The sequence below is a fragment of the Natator depressus genome, chromosome 6, assembly GCF_965152275.1.
Source record: "Natator depressus isolate rNatDep1 chromosome 6, rNatDep2.hap1, whole genome shotgun sequence".
Lineage (NCBI taxonomy): Eukaryota > Metazoa > Chordata > Testudines > Cheloniidae > Natator > Natator depressus.
The window spans coordinates 114,275,478-114,294,671 of NC_134239.1; the positions used below are offsets into that span (position 1 = coordinate 114,275,478).

The 19,194-nt window shown below is 43.5% G+C and overlaps 1 protein-coding gene across 2 annotated transcripts in view; it reads right to left on the bottom strand.

Annotated features, from left to right (window-relative positions):
• The window catches only part of AHNAK2 (AHNAK nucleoprotein 2), a 100,915-nt gene that overhangs the window by 27,304 nt on the left and 54,417 nt on the right, over positions 1–19,194 (bottom strand). For both annotated transcript variants that reach the window (XM_074956346.1, XM_074956347.1), the window contains exons 2-4: positions 3,603–3,667; positions 2,728–2,823; positions 564–626 (exon numbers count right to left, since the gene is read on the bottom strand). In XM_074956346.1, the coding sequence (XP_074812447.1) occupies positions 564–626; positions 2,728–2,823; positions 3,603–3,667 (224 nt within the window). The remainder of the gene's footprint in view (positions 1–563; positions 627–2,727; positions 2,824–3,602; positions 3,668–19,194) is intronic.

The following is a 19,194-nucleotide window of genomic DNA, read 5'->3' on the forward strand; positions in this document are numbered from 1 at the left end:
AACCAGAGTGTCACCCACATGTAGCTAGCAGGCTACAGTTACATACACTCAGGGTGTGGCTTGCATGCTGGAAGACTGTGAGCAACCAGGTGGGAGCTACTTTAGCAAGGCATTGTAAGGCACCCAAGGTTGCAGGGCAGGGGTGACACAGCTGCTCATTAGTCTGGATTGTACCCTGGTGTGTCACACACACCTGTGAAGCTTTTATACTGTAGAAAACAAAGAGCCTAACTGTAAAAAATTGCTCTGGGGTTTTTACAGAGGTGTGGTATGTAAGATCATACTCTCTCTTTAGCCCACCCCATTAAGGCAGGAGCTTTACATTATAACGAAGTTCTTTCCATTGGGAAGGGGAAAATATCAGTGGTGCATACATTCCCATGATGCAGTAATTTCTTGTGACTTATACGGTATACAATATACAAAAGTATACAATAGGAATCTTATTTATTAAGCAGGTTGCTCAAACTCATCTGAATCCATTGCTCTTTCTCCTCTATTTACTCCTGCCATATTTGCACTTTCTAATGAAATTTGCTTTCTGTGTAACCTTTTAAACTCACCTGTGAATGACTCATTTTTTGTTTTTCTGTAGAATATTTTTTGTTCTCTGTCTCTTCTTGTAGCTGGAAAAGCAATTGTAATTATTTAGTGTTCGGCTAAGATAGTATTGTAAAGTTCACACAGAGATTATATGGCCTCTGCCTTGCTCAAAACAGGGCTCTTAGCCTATATTTTGGTGAGAGCTAAAATTCATAATTCACACTGAAATCTATTACTGTTTTAAAAACCAGGAGTGGATGTCTCCATTGGAGTCAATAATGTTAATTTTCAGTTCAGTGTGTGTGGATTTAACCACATGATAGGAGCTGTGCAGTTTGTTCGGTTTGCTGGCAATTAAAAAAAATAGTTTCAGTTCAAACTGAAAACAAATTTTTTTGAATTTTTGGTGACTTAAAAAGCAAAAAAAAAAAATCATCCTTTCAGCTCAGTCAAAACACGCCATGCTTCATTTTGTTTTTGAGCACTTTTAACATTTTTAAATATTGTAAATAAAATTAAAAGGCGTTTGAAAATGAGAAATCATTTTACAGAATATTTTTACAACCAAGTCATTTAGGTGAAACCGACAAGAATTCCCAAATATTTTGATTTCACATTTTTTTGCCGGAACAAACTGTATGTCAGTCACGCTGTGGATCTATCATGCTCGTCTAAACATGCATGTCTGAGGTAAAAAAAAAAGGGGGGGGGAGGATATCTGAACTATTTTATCTGGGACAGCTACCTCAAAAAAGGGACAATCCTGGGAAACCCTGGGCATTGTGTATAACCCCACAATGAGCAAGGAGGATGAAATGAGAGCCTGTGGGCTCAATCAGCTCCGCCCCACTAGACCTGCAGTAGCTGTCAAACTTAGAGGGAGGAGATAAAAGCTCAGTGGGGTACTGACCAGGAAGGAGAGCAGATATCTGGCTCTGATTCAGGGGCAGAAGACTGTCTGCATCCAGGTAGTTGTGTTGGCCTGCTGGTAGATAGAGACTCCCTGAAGGAAGGCAGGCTAGCTTGCAACTGGGAGTACAAGGCAGTTGTGAAGGCAAGATGGAGGAAGTGAGTTTCCCAGGCTTCTGCATGCTGGTGGAGGGACAGGAAAACTCCCACAGGGTCAGGAACTGCCCTGCTAGGGGAGTAGAGAAACTCTCCTGCAGCAAAGCCACATGAGTGGCAGAAAGTGCTAAAGCTCTGCAGTGAGCTTGTGAAAGGGGTCTAGAGAGAGAGAGGCTGACAGACAACGAGCCTTGGACAAGGCTGTGGGAAAGACTCAAGACAGGTGGAGGAAGGATGTGGTCCAAGGAGGCAGCAGGGGGTCTATGAAGACACACCTTGGCTGCTTATTAAAGGGTTCCTGGACTGGAACCCAGAGGTGAGGGAAGGTTGAGGAAGGTGTGTGGAAAGCCCCCTTACCCCAGGGTTCAGGCTAATGAATCTGGAGCTGGGTTGAAAACCCAACATGAGGTTCGTGAACTGTTGTTTGTTGGACTCTTGGGTTACCCCAAAGAGGGTTGGACTATCTATGCTCCAGCCAGAGGGCTGAGTCACAAGAAGAGGTGGCGCACCTAAATAGCCATTTGTCAGAGGCAAGAGAGGGAGGATCCTGTGGCATTCCATGTGGCCACGAGAGGTTGCTTCAGTGGTGAGTCACACTCGTACAGTATCACACTAATTAAATCTTTACCCTTTAATTAACCAAGAAATACAGATAATTCCAAAGACTATATTATATAAACTTGATCTTAGGCTTTTTTTTTTTTTTTTTACAGGTTATATCTTCCAGAAAGTTGTTTCCTGATACTCTCCACCCCCCCCTCCAATTAGGAAAGAATTAGGAAAAAATCCTTTAATGCTTTACATTTTCATATAGAAAACCAAATATTTTCTTAATGTAATGTATATATTACTGATCATGCTTTTTCTTCACAATGAAATGTCAGCTGAATCCTGAAACTCTCCTGCCCATAAATACAAGTAATACTCACTATTTGGTAAACTAAAAGGGATAGGAAAGGATTGACAAGGTGAGGGTGTGGATTTCAAAGTACTTTTCCATACAAGTCCAAATTCTAGTCCTACAGAAGTCAATGGGATTTTTTGCTAATAAGCCCCAAAAGATGAGAATTTAGCTAAAAATGAATTGAGTGTAACATGAAAACCTTATCTATGTCTTGCCTTTTTGTTAAAATATTCTTCTTCTATGGAATACTCATAAACTGGAGAGGATCCTTGTGGCCTTGGCCGTATGTTTTCTATTGTCACTTCATTGACCTGCGGGAAAGAAATGAGGGGAAACAATGGTCATTATTTAGCAACAGTAGGGAGGCAATAAATATAATATAAAATTCCTCTCTGTGCAAGCCTGATACCAGTGATGGTGGCTGCAGAATGGCCATTCGTTATTTCCTTTTGGGGCAAACATAATTCCTGTTTAAGAATTTGATGTAAACAACAGAGGATATAGTTCTTGGAAACAGAAATGATGCTTTCACAATGTCTTTCTGAACTAGGGATAATTTGAAATCCAGACAGATTAGACAGAAATAATGATCACAAGAGGTTATGACAACTTTCCCCCCCTTTCTTTAGGGCTAAATTATGCCCCCAGTAACCTCAGATGTGCAGTGGAGCCTCATAGCAGTTGGAATTCCTAGGAGAAATTTTGGCTGATTCAGCAAAATTCCTTCTGGGGTCTCTGAAGAAGATCATGCCAGTGGACAAGTTGGACCATCCTTGAAACAAAAATTCAACCACTGTGAAAACGAGAATTTGCTATATCATAGAATATAACTTTTACTGGCATGTTACAAATCTCTGAAAGGGAAAAGCCCTCCCTTTAATGCAAAGAGCCCTACTCTAATGCACGTTACACTGCCCCAAATTCTGTCCTTTGAAATTCTGTATATCTGAACGTCAGTTTATCAGAAGGCCAATCCAGCTGTCACGATGTCTCCTTAACAGAAATAATAATAGACACATCTTTGTGAAAAAAAATTGTAAATAAAATATTAATTCTCAAGCTTTCAGAAGTAAACAGTAACATTACTCACAGAATCATCTTCTTCTGCATCAGCCTCAGCTTCAGGCTCCCCTGGTGTCAGCTGTATGCCAGAACCTGGAAACAACATATGAGCCATCAATCTAGGTGCTGCTCCATCAACTCAGTGCACAAGGCAGTGTGTTTTACAAATACAAAGTTTACAGAGCAGTATGGTTATGGAAAGTCACAGAATGGCCTGATATCCAATCTTTGTGGCAGGGTTTCTCAAATTTCATCCTGCTAGTCTTCCCAAAGGTACAAAAAATAGTCACACCTCCACTGATGAAAACTTTGTAAACAGAAAAGAAGAAAGAAGTCCCAATCCTGGAAAAATACATTACAAGCTGGCAGGAACCTTTTAAATTAATGGGAAGGATTGTGGCCTAATGGCTCGAGACAGGCACTAAGCATCAGGACCTCTGAGTTCTATTCCAAGCTTTTCAATTGACTTGCACGCTCAAAGAGACAGGAAAGCATACAGCAGCCAGGTAGCCTGAAATAATAGTTCCTGAAATGTGGGAATTGCCTCATGTCGTGGGTGTTAATGCTGAAGCTTAATGATGGCATTTTAAATATCAACATTAACTATTTTACACAAATCGTTTTAGCTGAAGCATCTAGCTAATGTGCTTATTCATAATTGTTTGGTGCATTGGAGGATATTGAGACTGGGAGATGGGGGTTGGGGTTGGTTGCTGGAGTAGGAAACTTGGAGTTCCACTTTCCAAGGTGTTCAAGTCACCTCTAACCTTGTCCTCTCAGGGTGAATGAAAGAGGAAGTCCAGAACTTCCTTACTGACAACAGATTCAACTGCCTTGTGGATATGAAATCTGAAACTGCTGCCTACAGCTTCTCAAGGGTTAAAACTCTCTTTCTACCAAAGCCACCACCATTCTGATGCAGTTAGGCACTGGTGATACAAAAATCTGCTGTGAATGGAAAATTTGAGGGCAGTATAAAATCAGGTGACTCTAGTACCGAAATAGTTAGCACATAGAATATTATGCTGGTTGCAAGACTTATTTTTCAAATATGATACAACAAAAGCATCAGAGTTTGAATTTACTTGAAGCTGCCAGAGAATTTCCAAAGTGCTGCAAATTCAGCACTGGGATATATCAGAGAACCAGTGGGCCTTGCTGTGGAATATAGGTCTAGCTTTGTGCAGAGTGCTTAGGGCCATGATAAACAAAAAGACTCAGCTGTTATTGGTCAGTATCAGGTAGCCATGGCAGGGATAGCTGAACTTATTTAGACAAAATAAAAAGCAGACTAAACCTTTGTCTGGTGGAACCAAATTTCCTAATGTTTGAAGGCTTTCCATCACTTATCCAAGGACACCAGATGTTCAGAAGTGACCAGGGATTTTGAACCCCTCAGTTTTGGGTGCCCAAACTGAAACATCTCTAAAAAGCCTGATTTTTCAGAGGCTGGGTTGTTGTCACTTCCTGAAAACCAGACCCCTTTTAGGTGCCTTGGGTTGGACACCCAAAAATTGAGATACCCAAAATCACTAGTCACTTTTGAAAATGTAGGCCTAATTGATGATAGTGTGATAGAATTGCGTATTCTCTGATGTGCGCATTGTTCCACTAATACTCCCCCACGAGCAAATATTCCTTTTCTTCTTGTCCTTTCTAGTCACTCCTCTTACCCCACCCCCATCAAACCTCATGCTCTATGTTTTTTTTACTTTGTGTTTTTTATGCCACATTTAGGGCCCAATTGTCATGCATGTGAGTAGTTCTCACTCACAAATGATCCTATTAATGTCAAATAAATTTATGAGCAGTTCAGACAATGGCAAAGAGACCCACAAGCAGAATGGTCCAACTTACTGACCACTCTGAGTGAAGAATCTCCAGGTCAGATCTCCCATGTACAGTCTGATGAATGATAACCGGGATGTGTGAAGAGGCCAGCTCTACTTGTGTATGTTTAACCCTCTATATTGCTAATCTTTGTCTAAGGTGACTTTGTTGTTGTTGTTGCTAGCTCATCTTCATCGGGCTCTTCCTGCTGTTGTTTCGTTTTTCCTAATCTGGTTTTTCTTTGCATGTGAAAAATTATTTAGATAATATTATTGGTATGAAATAATAATACTCAGAAACAGCTAAACGATCTGATCAAGGATTAAAAGCGTCACTTAAATGAAGAGAACAGAGTTCTTCAAATGTAAATATCCAAAACAATTCTGGGCTAAAGGTTTCAAAGAAGGCGGGTGTGCAGGTTGGGCTCCTAAGAGCCTACATCATTTCTACGGGCCTGATTTTTCAAAGCTGCTGAGCCATTATCAATCTCGCGAAAGTTAATGAGCATTGCAAAGGTTCGGCATCTTTGAACATCAGTACAATTCTGTTTAAAACATAAATGTGTGTTTAGGAGCCTAAATGTGGGCACTGAAGTTTGAAAATTTTGGCCTGGGGGGGCGGGGGTGGGGGAGCTTTTACCCACCTGTAATTCAATTAGAATTTTGTGTGTGCCATGGCTGTAGGCCTGAGCCCCGAGCGTTTAGTTTGGTTGGCTTTTCTAAAGATGCAGCTGCAGATGCCTACTCTTATGGCGGTTACCGTAAGCCCAAGTCTTCACTATTTTCTTGGACATTTTGTATGATTGTGTTTTCACTGGAAAACAAAAACAAAAACGCACCCACGAGCACAGGTGGCCAGCAAAGTGACTTAAGAGACTATCATTTCAGTCTGTTCGCTTACTTGCTCCTCAGACATGTCAAATGTAGCACCTGAAGTCCTGCCACGTATATAGGTTATATATAGTTATATATATTATAGGTTAATTATAGTGTTGAGTGTGGGTAGCTGGCAATAATGTTGTCATTTGCTACTGGAAGAGAGAAAGGAAAAAATTCTCTGTACAGTCTGTAGGGCTGATTCACCCTGCTGTTCCTCCTGTTTTACCCCGGTATGACATCAGTGATTTCAGTGAAATTACCCCTTTATCGAAAAGGATCAATGCAGCAGGGAATCAAGCCCTCCATTTTCAAAACCAGAATGGCCCTATAAACTGTACTTGGTCGGCTTGTTTTGCTGGGCAAAAGGCCACACCTTTTTTTGTCCTATGAGGTGACTACATGCATTTACACTAGAAGTTCTGACTAAGGTACAATGAAACTATACAAAACATGTTAAACCACATGCTTTAAACAAAGGAAACCTATAATGACTATAGGTCTTTATCACCTGCAGGTCTAGCCTAATCCCTGTGAGGACTAGGCACTAAGACTGGGATGTTCAAAAGGCCCAAGGGAATTAGGCACCTCATTCCTACTGCGTTTCAGTGACAGTTGGGCACTTATCTCCCAACCTTGACTGCTATTTTTAATTCTGATTTTAACTGTCTGTGACTGAATTCTCAGTTCATCTCTTCTCCAGGGCAAGCACAGACAGGTGGGTGGATTGTAGCAGTGATGGAGCAAAGAGAGGTTCCTGCATTTTGCCAGCGATGGGTCAACTGGATGGGGAAACCTGATACCCACAGGTATTTTTCAAATACCTGACCAACCTACAGATGGTAGATATCACTCATCATTCTGACTCATTCAGGGGTATTGTACATCTGACAGGCAAAATCCTCACCTTTCTCTGAACATAGGGGTGTTTAGAGATTCACCAAAAGATACACCAAAATGCAGCCATGTATTTTAAGGAGCAAATCCATCCCCGAGAGTAAAAAGACCTCTTTCTTTAGTTTTGGTTAGTGAGGGAGGGAGTACCCCTGTGCATCTCTTCCTGAAGTACTGCTAAAATTATTTACTCCATGAAAAAATTAGGAAACCCAACCTCATCTCACCCATAGAGAAATGACTTGGGTGATGGAGAGAGGAGGTCTCCTGCACAAATGTCCTACCTCTCAATAAACTTTGCACATCCTGCCACTGAGTGAGTATGAATCTGTCCTTGCTGCCCTCTGCCTACTCATAGGCCAGTTGCCCTCCAGATCAGTTAGCCTTGTATCCAGCCTCCTTATGCAGCCATCTGGGGCTAATACGTCCCTTTCTGACACAGTAAAACTAGCCCCAAGAATTGGCCCAAATTTTTCTTTATTTCACAAGACACTAAATGCAAACTTATAAAAATGAGAACTATGCTGATTAGTTTTGTCTTAAGCAAAGTTCTTTTTTTTATGTCTATAAATAACTGCTCCAAGAAACTGTGATTCATGTGTATGTCATTTTCATGCTCTACATAGCTGTTATGCCAACATTTCATAGGTTTTAATTCTTTGCATAAATCCTTGACAATCAACGCTTTGTCCAAAACGTTTTCATAAACAAAACGGAATTCATGTCTGTAACCACTTCCAATAGCTACTGGACTGATTTCAGAACAGAGGAATTTTTTTGAAAGTAGGGAGTAGGAGTTATATTGAACAGAACAAGTTCATATCATATGACTCCAAATCACATCAGCTTTTTAAAATACATTTTTCTGATGATTTCTTTCTAGTGTGGCCAGCTCAATTTGCCTGGTTTGGAAAACAAAAAAAAAAGCAAAACTTTAAAACCAGGTAACTGTTTCAATGTTCAAATCTACCGATGTAACAATTTCTAAAAAAGCAACATTTAAATGTCAAATTAAAGTGTGACAGTATCAGCTAATCTAACAGTCAGTCATGCTTGAATTTGTCATTTACATTTAATTAAAATCTAGATTTAATTTGGAGACTGGGAAATTAATTTACAATAATATGCATGTATTTTTAAAGAAAATAAGAAAAAACAAGAAAATTCATATAAAATGTCATTAAAGGTATATTTTAAAAACTTGAATGAATTGCATGTGTACCAGTCATCATCCTCTCTGTTTTGCTTGCATGTTGTATCTCTTGTTTTTTTAGGGCCTGATCCTGAAAACACTTTATGTATGCGAGTAATTTTGCTCATTTAAGTAGTTCCATTTATGTCTACTCACAGGGTTAAAGTTACACATATGCATAAAAGTTTGTACAATCAGCCTCTTTAGGCTTTGTCTTCACTGACATAAAGGTGTTTTTACCACAAGATAACAAATGTGTGATTGTTATCTCACTGTAAAATCCTAATGGAGACAAGGCATCTGTAGTTTTTATGATGAGGTAGGTAGGTGACGTCCACACTATACTCCCTGCATGTGGCTGACTTAACCTAGCCCTGGTCTACACTAGGAGTTTAGGTCGAATTTAGCAGCATTAAATCCATGTAAACCTGCCCCCGTCCACACGATGAAGCCCTTTTTTTTGACTTAAAGGGCTCTAAAAATCGATTTCCTTACTCCACCCCTGACAAGTGGATTAGCACTTAAATCGGCCTTGCTGGGTCGAACTTGGGGTACTGTGGACACAATAAGATGGTATTGGCCTCTGGGAGCTATCCCAGAGTGCTCCATTGTGACCGCTCTGGACAGCACTCTCAACTCAGATGCACTGGCCAGATAGACAGGAAAAGGCCCACAAACTTTTGAATTTCAATTTCCTGTTTGGCCAGCGTGGCAGGCTGCAGGTGACCATGCAGAGCTCATCAGCAGAGGTGACCATGCAGAGCTCATCAGCAGAGGTGAGCATGATGGAGTCCCAGAATCGCAAAAGAGCTCCAGCATGGACTGAACGGGAGGTACGGGATCTGATTGCTGTATGGGGAGAGGAATCCGTGCTATCAGAACTCCATTCCAGTTTTCGAAATGCCAAAACATTTGTCAAAATCTCCCAGGGCATGGAGGACAGAGACCATAACAGGGACCCGAAGCAGTGCCGCATGAAACTTAAGGAGGTGAGGCAAGCCTACCAGAAAACCAGAGAGGCGAACGGCCGCTCCGGGTCAGAGCCCCAAATATGCCGCTTCTATGATGAGCTGCATGCCATTTTAGGGGGTTCAGCCACCACTACCCCAGCCGTGTTGTTTGACTCCTTCAATGGAGATGGAGGCAACACGGAAGCAGATTTTGGGGATGAGGAAGATGATGATGATGATGAGGTTGTAGATAGCTCACAGCAAGCAAGCGGAGAAACCAGTTTTCCCGACAGCCAGGAACCGTTTCTCACCCTGGACCTGGAGCCAGTACCCCCCAAACCCACCCAAGGCTGCCTCCTGGACCCAGCAGATGGAGAAGGGACCTCTGGTGAGTGTACCTTTTAAAATACTATACATGGTTTAAATGCAAGCATGTGTAATGATTAATTTGCCCTGGCATTTGCGGCTCTCCTGGATGTACTCCCAAAGCCTTTGCAAAAGGTTTCTGGGGAGGGCAGCCTTATTGCATCCTCCATGGTAGGACACTTTACCACTCCAGGCCAGTAGCACGTACTCGGGAATCATTGTACAACAAAGCATTGCAGTGTATGTTTGCTGGCGTTCAAACAACATCCGTTCTTTATCTCTCTGTGTTATCCTCAGGAGAGTGATATCATTCACGGTCACCTGGTTGAAATAGGGTGCTTTTCTTCCGGGAACACTCAGAGGTGCCCGTTCCTGCTGGGCTGTTTGCCTGTGGCTGAACAGAAATGTTCCCCGCTGTTAGCCACGGGGAGGGGAGAGGAGGGAGGGGTTAGCCACGTGGTGGGGGGAGGCAAAATGCGACCTTGTAACGAAAGCACATGTGCTATGTATGTAATGTTAACAGCAAGGTTTACCGTGAAAGAGTGTACCCATTGTTCTAGAAAATGTGTCTTTTTAAATACCACTGTCCATTTTTTTTTCTCCACCAGCTGCATGTGTTTCAATGATCACAGGATCTTCTCCTTCCCAGAGGCTAGTGAAGATTAGAAAGAAAAAAAAACGCACTCGTGATGAAATGTTCTCTGAGCTCATGCTGTCCTCCCACACTGTCTGCCTCCACGCATTCATCTGTGCTCTGTCAATGTCAGAGTGCAGGAAAGCATAAAATGACCGGGAGGAGAGGTGGCAGGCTGAAGAGAGGGCTGAAGCTCAAATGTGGCGGCAGCGTGATGAGAGGAAGCAGGATTCAATGCTGAGGCTGCTGGAGGATCAAACCAATATGCTCCAGCATATGGTTGAGCTGCAGAAAAGGCAGCAGGAGCACAAACTGCCACTACAGCCCCTGTGTAACCAACCGGCCTCCTCCCCAAGTTCCATAGCCTCCTCACCCAGATGCCCAAGAACGCGGTGGGGGGGCCTCCGGCCACCCAGCCACTCCACCCCAGAGGATTGCCCAAAAAACAGAAGGCTGGCATTCAATAAGTTTTAAAGTTGTAAACTTTTAAAGTGCTGTGTGGCCTTGTCCTTCCCTCCTCCACCCTCAGCACCCTCCTGGTGCTTCTCTCCTCCACCACCCCTCCTGGGATACCTTGGTAGTTATCCCCCTATTTGTGTGATGAATGAATAAAGAATGCATGAATGTGAAGCAACAATGACTTTATTGCCTCTGCAAGTGGTGATCAAAGGGTGGTGGGGTGGGTGGTGGGGTGGGTGGTTAGCTTACAGGGAAGAAGAGTGAAGCAAGGGGCGGGGGGTTGCATCAAGGAGAAACAAACAGAACTTTCACACCGTAGCCTGGCCAGTCATGAAACTGGTTTTCAAAGCTTCTCTGATGCGCACCGCACCCTCCTGTGCTCTTCTAACCGCCCTGGTGTCTGGCTGTGCGAAACCAGCAGCCAGGCGATTTGCCTCAACCTCGCACCCCGCCATAAATGTCTCCCCCTTACTCTCACAGATATTGTGGAGCGCACAGCAAGCAGTAATAACAGTGGGAATATTGGTTTCGCTGAGGTCTATCTGAGTCAGTAAACTGCGCCAGAGCGCTTTTAAACATCCAAATGCACATTCTACCACCATTCTGCAGTTGCTCAGCCTGTAGTTGAACAGCTCCTGACTACTGTCCAGGCTGCCTGTGTATGGCTTCATGAGCCAGGGCATTAAGGGGTAGGCTGGGTCCCCAAGGATAACTATAGGCATTTCAACATCCCCAATGGTTATTTTCTAGTCTGGGAATAAAGTCCCTTCTTGCAGCTTTTGAAACAGACCAGAGTTCCTGAAGATGCGAGCGTCATGTACCTTTCCCGGCCATCCCACGTTGATGTTGGTGAAACGTCCCTTGTGATCCACCAGTGCTTGCAGCACTATTGAAAAGTACCCCTTGCGGTTTATGTACTCGCCGGCTTGGTGCCAAGATAGGGATATGGGTTCCGTCTATCGCCCCACCACAGTTAGGGAATCCTATTGCAGCAAAGCCATCCACTATGACCTGCACATTTCCCAGGGTCACTACCCTTGATATCAGCAGATCTTTGATTGCTTTGGCTACTTGCATCACAGCAGCCCCCACAGTAGATTTGCCCACTCCAAATTGATTCCCGGTAGCTGTCTGGCGTTGCAAGCTTTCACAGGGCTATTGCCACTCGCTTCTCAACTGTGAGGGCTGCTCTCATCTTGGTATTCATGTGCTTCAGGGCAGGGGAAAGCAAGTCACAAAGTTCCATGAAAGTGTCCTTACGCATGCGAAAGTTTCGCAGCCACTGGGAATCGTCCCAGACCCTCAACACTATGCGGTCCCACCAGTCTATGCTTGTTTCCCGGGCCCAGAATTGGCGTTCCACGGCATGAATCTGCCCCATTAGCACCATGATGCCCACATTGGCAGGGCCCATGCTTTGAGAGGAGTCTGTGTCCATGTCCTCATCACTCACGTCACCGTGCTGACGTCGCCTACTCGCCCGGTATCACTCTGCCAGGTTCTGATGCTGCATATACTGCTGGATAATGCATGTGGTATTTAATATGCTCCTAATTGCCAAAGTGAGCTGAGCAGGCTCCATGCTTGCCGTGGTATGGCGTCTGCACAGAAAAAAGGCGTGGAACGAATGTCTGCCGTTGCTCTGACGGAGGGAGGGGTGACTGACGACATGGCTTACAGGGTTGGCTTACAGAGAATTAAAATCAACAAAGGGAGTGGCTTTACATCAAGGAGTATTTCAGGCAGGACTTCACGGAGGGACGGAGGGAGCAAATGAGTACAAAACAAATCTGGTCTATTTCTTGTTTTGATCCACTCCATCTATCTTTTACATCTTTGGCTGGCAGCAGATGGTGCAGAAGGACTGCAAGCCATCCACATCTCTTGGCTGCTCGGCAGAAGATGGTACAATAGGACTGCTAGCCATCCTCATCTCCTTCCTGCCTGGCAAAAGATGGTACAATAGGACTGCTAGCATCCATATTGCCTGCCTGCTCACCAAAAGATGGTAGAATAGGACTGGCTGCAGGACTAAAGAGAGTGACCTGGTCGAGCCACTTCTAATGTAGTCCCTGCACCCCTGTCTGCCCAGGCGCTCCTGACCGACGCGGCCAGGAGCACCTCGGACATGACGATGACGGCTACCAGTCCTATTGTACCATCTGCTGCCACAAGGCAATGGGTTGCTGCTGCTGTGTAGCAATGCAGTACCGCGTCTGCCAGCACCCAGGAGACATACGGTGACCTTGAGCTGAGCGGGCTCCATGCTAGCCGTGGTATGGCATCTGCACAGGTAACTCATGAAAAAAGGCGCAAAACGATTGTCTGCCGTTGCTTTCACGGAGGGAGGCAGGGAAGGAGGGCCTGATGACATGTACCCAGAACCACCAGCGACAATGTTTTTTGCCCCATCAGGAATTGGGATCTCAACCCAGAATTCCAATGGGCAGTGGAGACTGTGGGAACTGTGGGATAGTTACCCACAGTGCAACACTCCGGAAATCGATGCTAGCCTCGGTACTGTGGAAGCACTCTGCCGAGTTAATGCACTTAGAGCATTTTGTGTGCAGACACACACAAATCGACTATCTAAAAACGATTTCTAAAAAACTGACTTCTATAAATTCGACCTAATTTCGTAGTGTAGATATACCCTTAGTTTAACAGTGCCTTGTCACCACTATGTTTTTACAGCGTTATAGCTAATGCATGGTAATTATCCCATGGTAAATACACACTTTTGTTGAGCAGTGAAGACATAGCCTGTGGCTACTCATGGTAAAAAACCTCACTACCATGAGTTAAAACTTCAATTCTCTTGTCTTCACTAGGATTTTAATATGGGTTGATTAACACAGCTTAGTTTAACAAGGGGTAAAAATTCACCTTTTTCCTAGTGTAGCCTTAGCCTGAATCAAGCTAACACTCAAGCCTTGTCTTCACCAGAAAAAAAAAGTGTGTTCTTACCATGTGTTCCCTAGCATGTGGCACCTAACACAAGTAAAGACAAGGCTGTTGTACTTTTAAAGCATATTAGCAGATAAATGCTACGCTCCCCTCTCATGTTTACCTCAACCTGTTAACATGTGTGAAAACGACAAACTGCTTTGTCTTCACTGTGATTTTTTTATATGTTAGGGAACACAGTAAGAAAACACCCTTTTTCATGATGTGGATGCCGTCTTACTCATGGGATTAACTTTGAGTTCAGCTGGAGTACTCGTGCATTGTGTTTGCAGGATACAGTCATAAATTGCAATCTCTTTAGGGCAAAGACTGTGTTTTCCTCTACTGCATGTTGTACAGGGCCTAACACATTTTGAGCATATAATAACACAATAATGAAAATAATAATAGTTAGCAGATTTTTGAGCCTGGGCTGGACTTTCAGAGCAATTTTGCAGATCATGTACAATATAAATAAATGTCAAGTGACATCACTGGATCTACTCACATGCTTAAATGTATGCATGCAGTGTTGTTGTAGCCATGTTGGTTCCAGGATATTAGAGAGAAAAGGTGGGGGAAGTAATAGCTTTTTTTGGATCAACTTCTGTTACCTCCCCCACCTTTTCTATCATGTTTACTTATAAGCATCTGTGTAAGCCTTTGCAGGATTGGAGCCATAATATGTATTTATCCTCAGCTGGTATAAATTAGCGCACATAAATAATTTCACAGTATAAGGAGGATGTGATGGGGTGTCCATTCCCCCCAGGACTGGAAGGCGTTAAGGTGGCCAGCTAGGCCCGATTAACTTTCCAGGTTGCACCAGGAGGAAAAGCCAGGAAGCAGGAATCGATTAATCAGACACAAGGCTGCACTGAACAGGAACAGGTGAGGCCTGTATAAAGCCAGGTAGCTGGCAACAGAAAGGGGCTGCAGCGAAGGTGTCTGTAGTCACTCCCTGGGAGAACGGAGGTGTGTCTGGGGCGAGAGGCATGTAGCCTAGGTTACTCCCTGGGAGGGGAGAGTTTGGACTTGCAAACCCAGAGAAGGGGGAAAGCCAGAGAAGTAGGCAGGGCTCAGGGGAAAGAACAGCAAGGTATGAGGTAGGTCAAACCTTGGCTGCTGATGAGAGAGCCCCTGAGCCAGGCCCCGGAGTAGAGGATGGGCCCAGATCCCCTTACCAGCAGCTGATGAAGTGGCACCAGCAGGGCAGTGAGCAGGAAGACTGCCTGAGCCCATTTGCCAAGAAGTACTCTGATACCCCGGAAGTGGGGAACACATATGGTGACCTGGCTGAAGAGCCGAATCATGAAGAGGAGGCTGGAGTGGGAGAGGTCTGCGGGGTGAGAGGATGGTGGGAGAGACACTACCAGGGCACAATGCCTGGCCGGAGCTAATCCCCAGGATGGCCAGCAGGAGGCGCCACTAGCGGTGAGTGGACCCTGTGACAGAAGACTTGCATAATTAGCATCTTGGAAGGTTTTAAACAAGCTCTTATACCAATAAAGCCATTCCAAGATGTGCATTAGTAGTACACTGCTGCAAGCACCTCACTGCATTTGGCTCCATGCCTTTAGTCACCCCAGATGTGTGCCTATTAACTCACACACTTGAGGGGCTGATTGCTGTCAGTGAACAACTCCGTAATTCTACGTATTTTTATTTGAAAACCCTTTTTCAAAATACAATATTGTGGCAATCGGTGCAATGTGTTCCTCCGCTCTGAGGAGTAGTGTCTATTAAAAGCACAAGTAAGAACAGTTAAGAAATGTTTTTAACGCCTTTTCTCCATTATTTTTAGTATATGAGCTATTTGTTGTTTTTTCTCAGCCCGTTTTCTCTTTCTTTAAAGTGTCCTTCCTATGTGAACTCTTCCTTTTTCCTTCTAGAAGCCCAGAAGCCTAGCTGCGCTTGCAGCTGCAGTTTGTGGCCCAACGGCCAATTTCAATTCACTGTCTCTGACGAATTCTAAGTTTAGGATATGAAACAGTTCCTAGGTTAGCTCCTGAGTCAGGAAAACACTTGCACCCACGTTGAACTTTAAGCATGTGCTTGAGTTTCACTATTGTCAATGGGATTTAAACAAATGCGTAAGAGCCCTTCTTGGATAGGCAGGTTGTCCTGAATCTGGACTTTTTATTTGTACAATAGTAAGAGGGTTAACTGTAGCTGAAAGGGCATTTTGTGGTGGAGGTGATGATAAGGGCAGTTCAAACTTGCTACTTTTTCTCTTTCAGCCCTTCACCAGCCCCTTAGCTGCATCCTCATTCCTTTTCACCCATTCCTCCAGCATTCCCTTCCGCTGCCCTTATTATCTTTATTCCCCATTAACTTAATGGGCTTAGGGATTGTTTGTGTTTCAATGGTGAGATCCTCGCAGAATGCCCTTTGGGGAGTTGGTGAATAGCTGAGACATCCTCCAAAAGGTTCATGTGGCCAATCACAACAGAGCTTTTGACAGCCAGTCAACCACCAGCCTCTAGTAAACTAGTGAATTCTTGGGTTTGGTCTCCCTAAAGTTCTCATAATTGGAAGTTGCCTAAATTGGAACTTTTAATTTAATTAAAAAGCATCACAAACAAACCAAACCAATGTTAAAACAACAGTGAAACAGACCAACCTCATCATCTCTCCTACTCTACCATTTTCTGAGCAAAAGCATGAATCTGCAGTATTTAAACTACTCTCAGCTCTTTGGGTTCCTTTTCTGCACTTTCCAGAATCTACTGTAATAAAGATTCATGAATCAATAAGCAGAACCACTTTCTTTTCCTAATTGCATCATGTGGCTGGACTAGTCAGCATTTGCCAGTCCATCTGCTAAATGTGCTGTGCAAATGGTATGTACAGCATAAAAATAGTTATTGTACTCATTGTAATCAGCTGCCTAAAATATTCCAATATTCCTCCTGGTTTTCCCCAGAGCCCTCTTTCTTTTTTTTTTTTTCTTTTTTTTTTTTTTGCTCAAGTTACAAATGGAAATGATGACCCATTGCTACACTGAAGAGTAAAAAAGCCAACACTTTCATAAGCTTCAAGAGCTATTGTTATAAAAGAAAACCCCTGTAGATTCGCTTAATGAAACTGCAGTCTTGAAGGGCCATGACATGACTGATTAGTGCATCTGATTCAACTGATACGAAAACATCTTAGCTACCATTCAGCTGAGAGGGTTTTTTATTTAAAGGACAATGTTGTTTGAACACAGGAACACGAACAATAAAATCTGTAACCGCAGAGTAACTCAGCGCCTGCCTGTTAGTATTTCCTCTTCCCAGTGGGATATTTTGCTTGAAAGAGAAACTGGGGAAAACTTCCTGCTTACCCTGGGAGTCATTCCCATTTTCATTAGCAGTGCTCGTGGCTATGCACTGGCATGAGCCTATGACATTCCAGTATGAATTTCCCCAAAGTTCTAGGCTGTTTGGATACACGTTTGGGTTGGGGGTGTCTTGGTTGGTCAGGTCCCCCTCCTGAGGCAGTCAGCAATCTCAGCTGTTAGGGAAACATCTTTCTAGATTCACTTGCTGAAGGTAAAATTGTATTTGTGAAAAAAACAACAACAATAAATGGCTTTTCCTGATAAAACTACAATGAGCTGTAAGGCACGTATGCTTACCTGGCTTTCATGTGGTATGTGTATGCCTGAAACTGAATGCTGACAGGTTAATCGAATATTGTAATATGCATCTCTAGGAAAGCTCCGGAAATGTCTGCCAAGAACTGTGAGGCTCATTTTCAGCAGAGATTTCCTAGAACATCCCATGTACTGTATGACTGGAGAATAGGATCTTTTTAAAAAAAAAAAAAAAGGGGGGGGGGGAGAAGTGATTATTAATAACCTTGAGATGGAAAGTGGGGACTGTAAGCGGGGCCGGGGGTAGGGGTCATGGCTGGGGGTAGGGGTCATGGCCGGGGGCAGGGCTGGAGCAGGGAGGGGGCAGAGCTGGGCTAGGTGGTGCTCCCTTCCCACCCTCTGTGGGAGCTGGCCTGGGCCCTTCCACTCCCCTGGATATTCCTCTGTGCTCCAGTTTGGAGACCACTGGGTTGGACTGACCTCTGGAGGATCTTTTATTACTATTTATTTATTTATTTATTTATTTATGACCAATTCACCTAGGACACCCAGTCAGGACCCCTTTGTGCTAGGTGCTTTTAACAGAACAAAAAGACAGTTCCTATCCCAAAGAACGTGCGGCTTATAAAACATTTTCTTTGGGCTTAACCAACTATCAGTGAAAGGTGAGATAGAAACATGGAAGTCAAAGCAGGATGGATATTCACACTACTCTAAGTACAAGATCTAACAAACCAAGGGTGGAAAGAGGGGTGGATGATTTTATTAATGATTGTGTTTTAATTGATATGCCCTCTTAACAAATAAAATCCCCAGAAAAGGCATATTGCTCATGAAAAGAACTATCGTTTGCAATGGGAACCAGGAATTTAATACGCTCACTCAGGAACGAGCTGTTTCCTGGCACAGTGGCACATCTATACTGTATTTTGGAAGATAAACTTAACAGACTTAGAGCACATTTCGGAGTACGAGAATTAATGTTCTCAGGCTGGGCTATATACAGGCTTTCTCAGCATGAGTCATATTTTAAACAAGGACAGTATGCTAGTGGGGGTTTTTTCCGACCCCTTTTTTTTCTTTATTGTCAAAATGAAGTTTCCCAGGTCCTGGGTTAAAGTGTTTCATCAAAGAATCTCTAGAATGTCCATTCCTCATCACTTGGCTGAGGAATACTGCAGCATGATTACACTTTCTCTCCTGATCTCTATAGGAAATGCAGTTTGGTGGGGCCCACAAAACTCTTATGTTTGCCAGGATGAAATCTCTGTTATTAATAGAACATTTTCAGGCTAACACCCAAAACTAAAATTGTTTTCCAGAGGTAATGTAGCCTTTGGCAACAAGTCCTTCAGCAAAAGTTTATTAAGGGAATATCCCCACATTTGCAGGACCGTCAGGAGGCTATAACCAATGAGTGAGGAGTGATATCCCAAGAGACATAAAGACCACCCAGTTATAGTAAGTCTTTGAATATGTCCCTTCTGGTTCTTCCCCTTCTCCATTGGTTTGAATACAGCTGGGAATGGCAGGATGGAGTCAATCTACCCAATGTTTTTGTGTTTTTAATGGCCACGTCTCATTAATGCTAGGGCTTGTTCTGATTTCTGCTTTGTCCTGAAGGGTTAGGAATAATTTCTCTGGATAAATGGGCATCCTGTGCTCTCATGTTTTTTTGGCTTGGACATACAGGAATTTTCTATGACATTACTCAGTCTTTGTATGTGATAGGATTAGGGTGACCAGATGTCCCGATTTCATAGGGACAGTCCCAATATTTGGGGCTTTTTCTTATATAGGTGCCTCTTACCCCCCACAGTCTGTCCCGATTTTTCATACTTGCTATCTGGTCACCCTAGATAGGATGGGATGTTAAAATGTGTCTTCCTTTCTG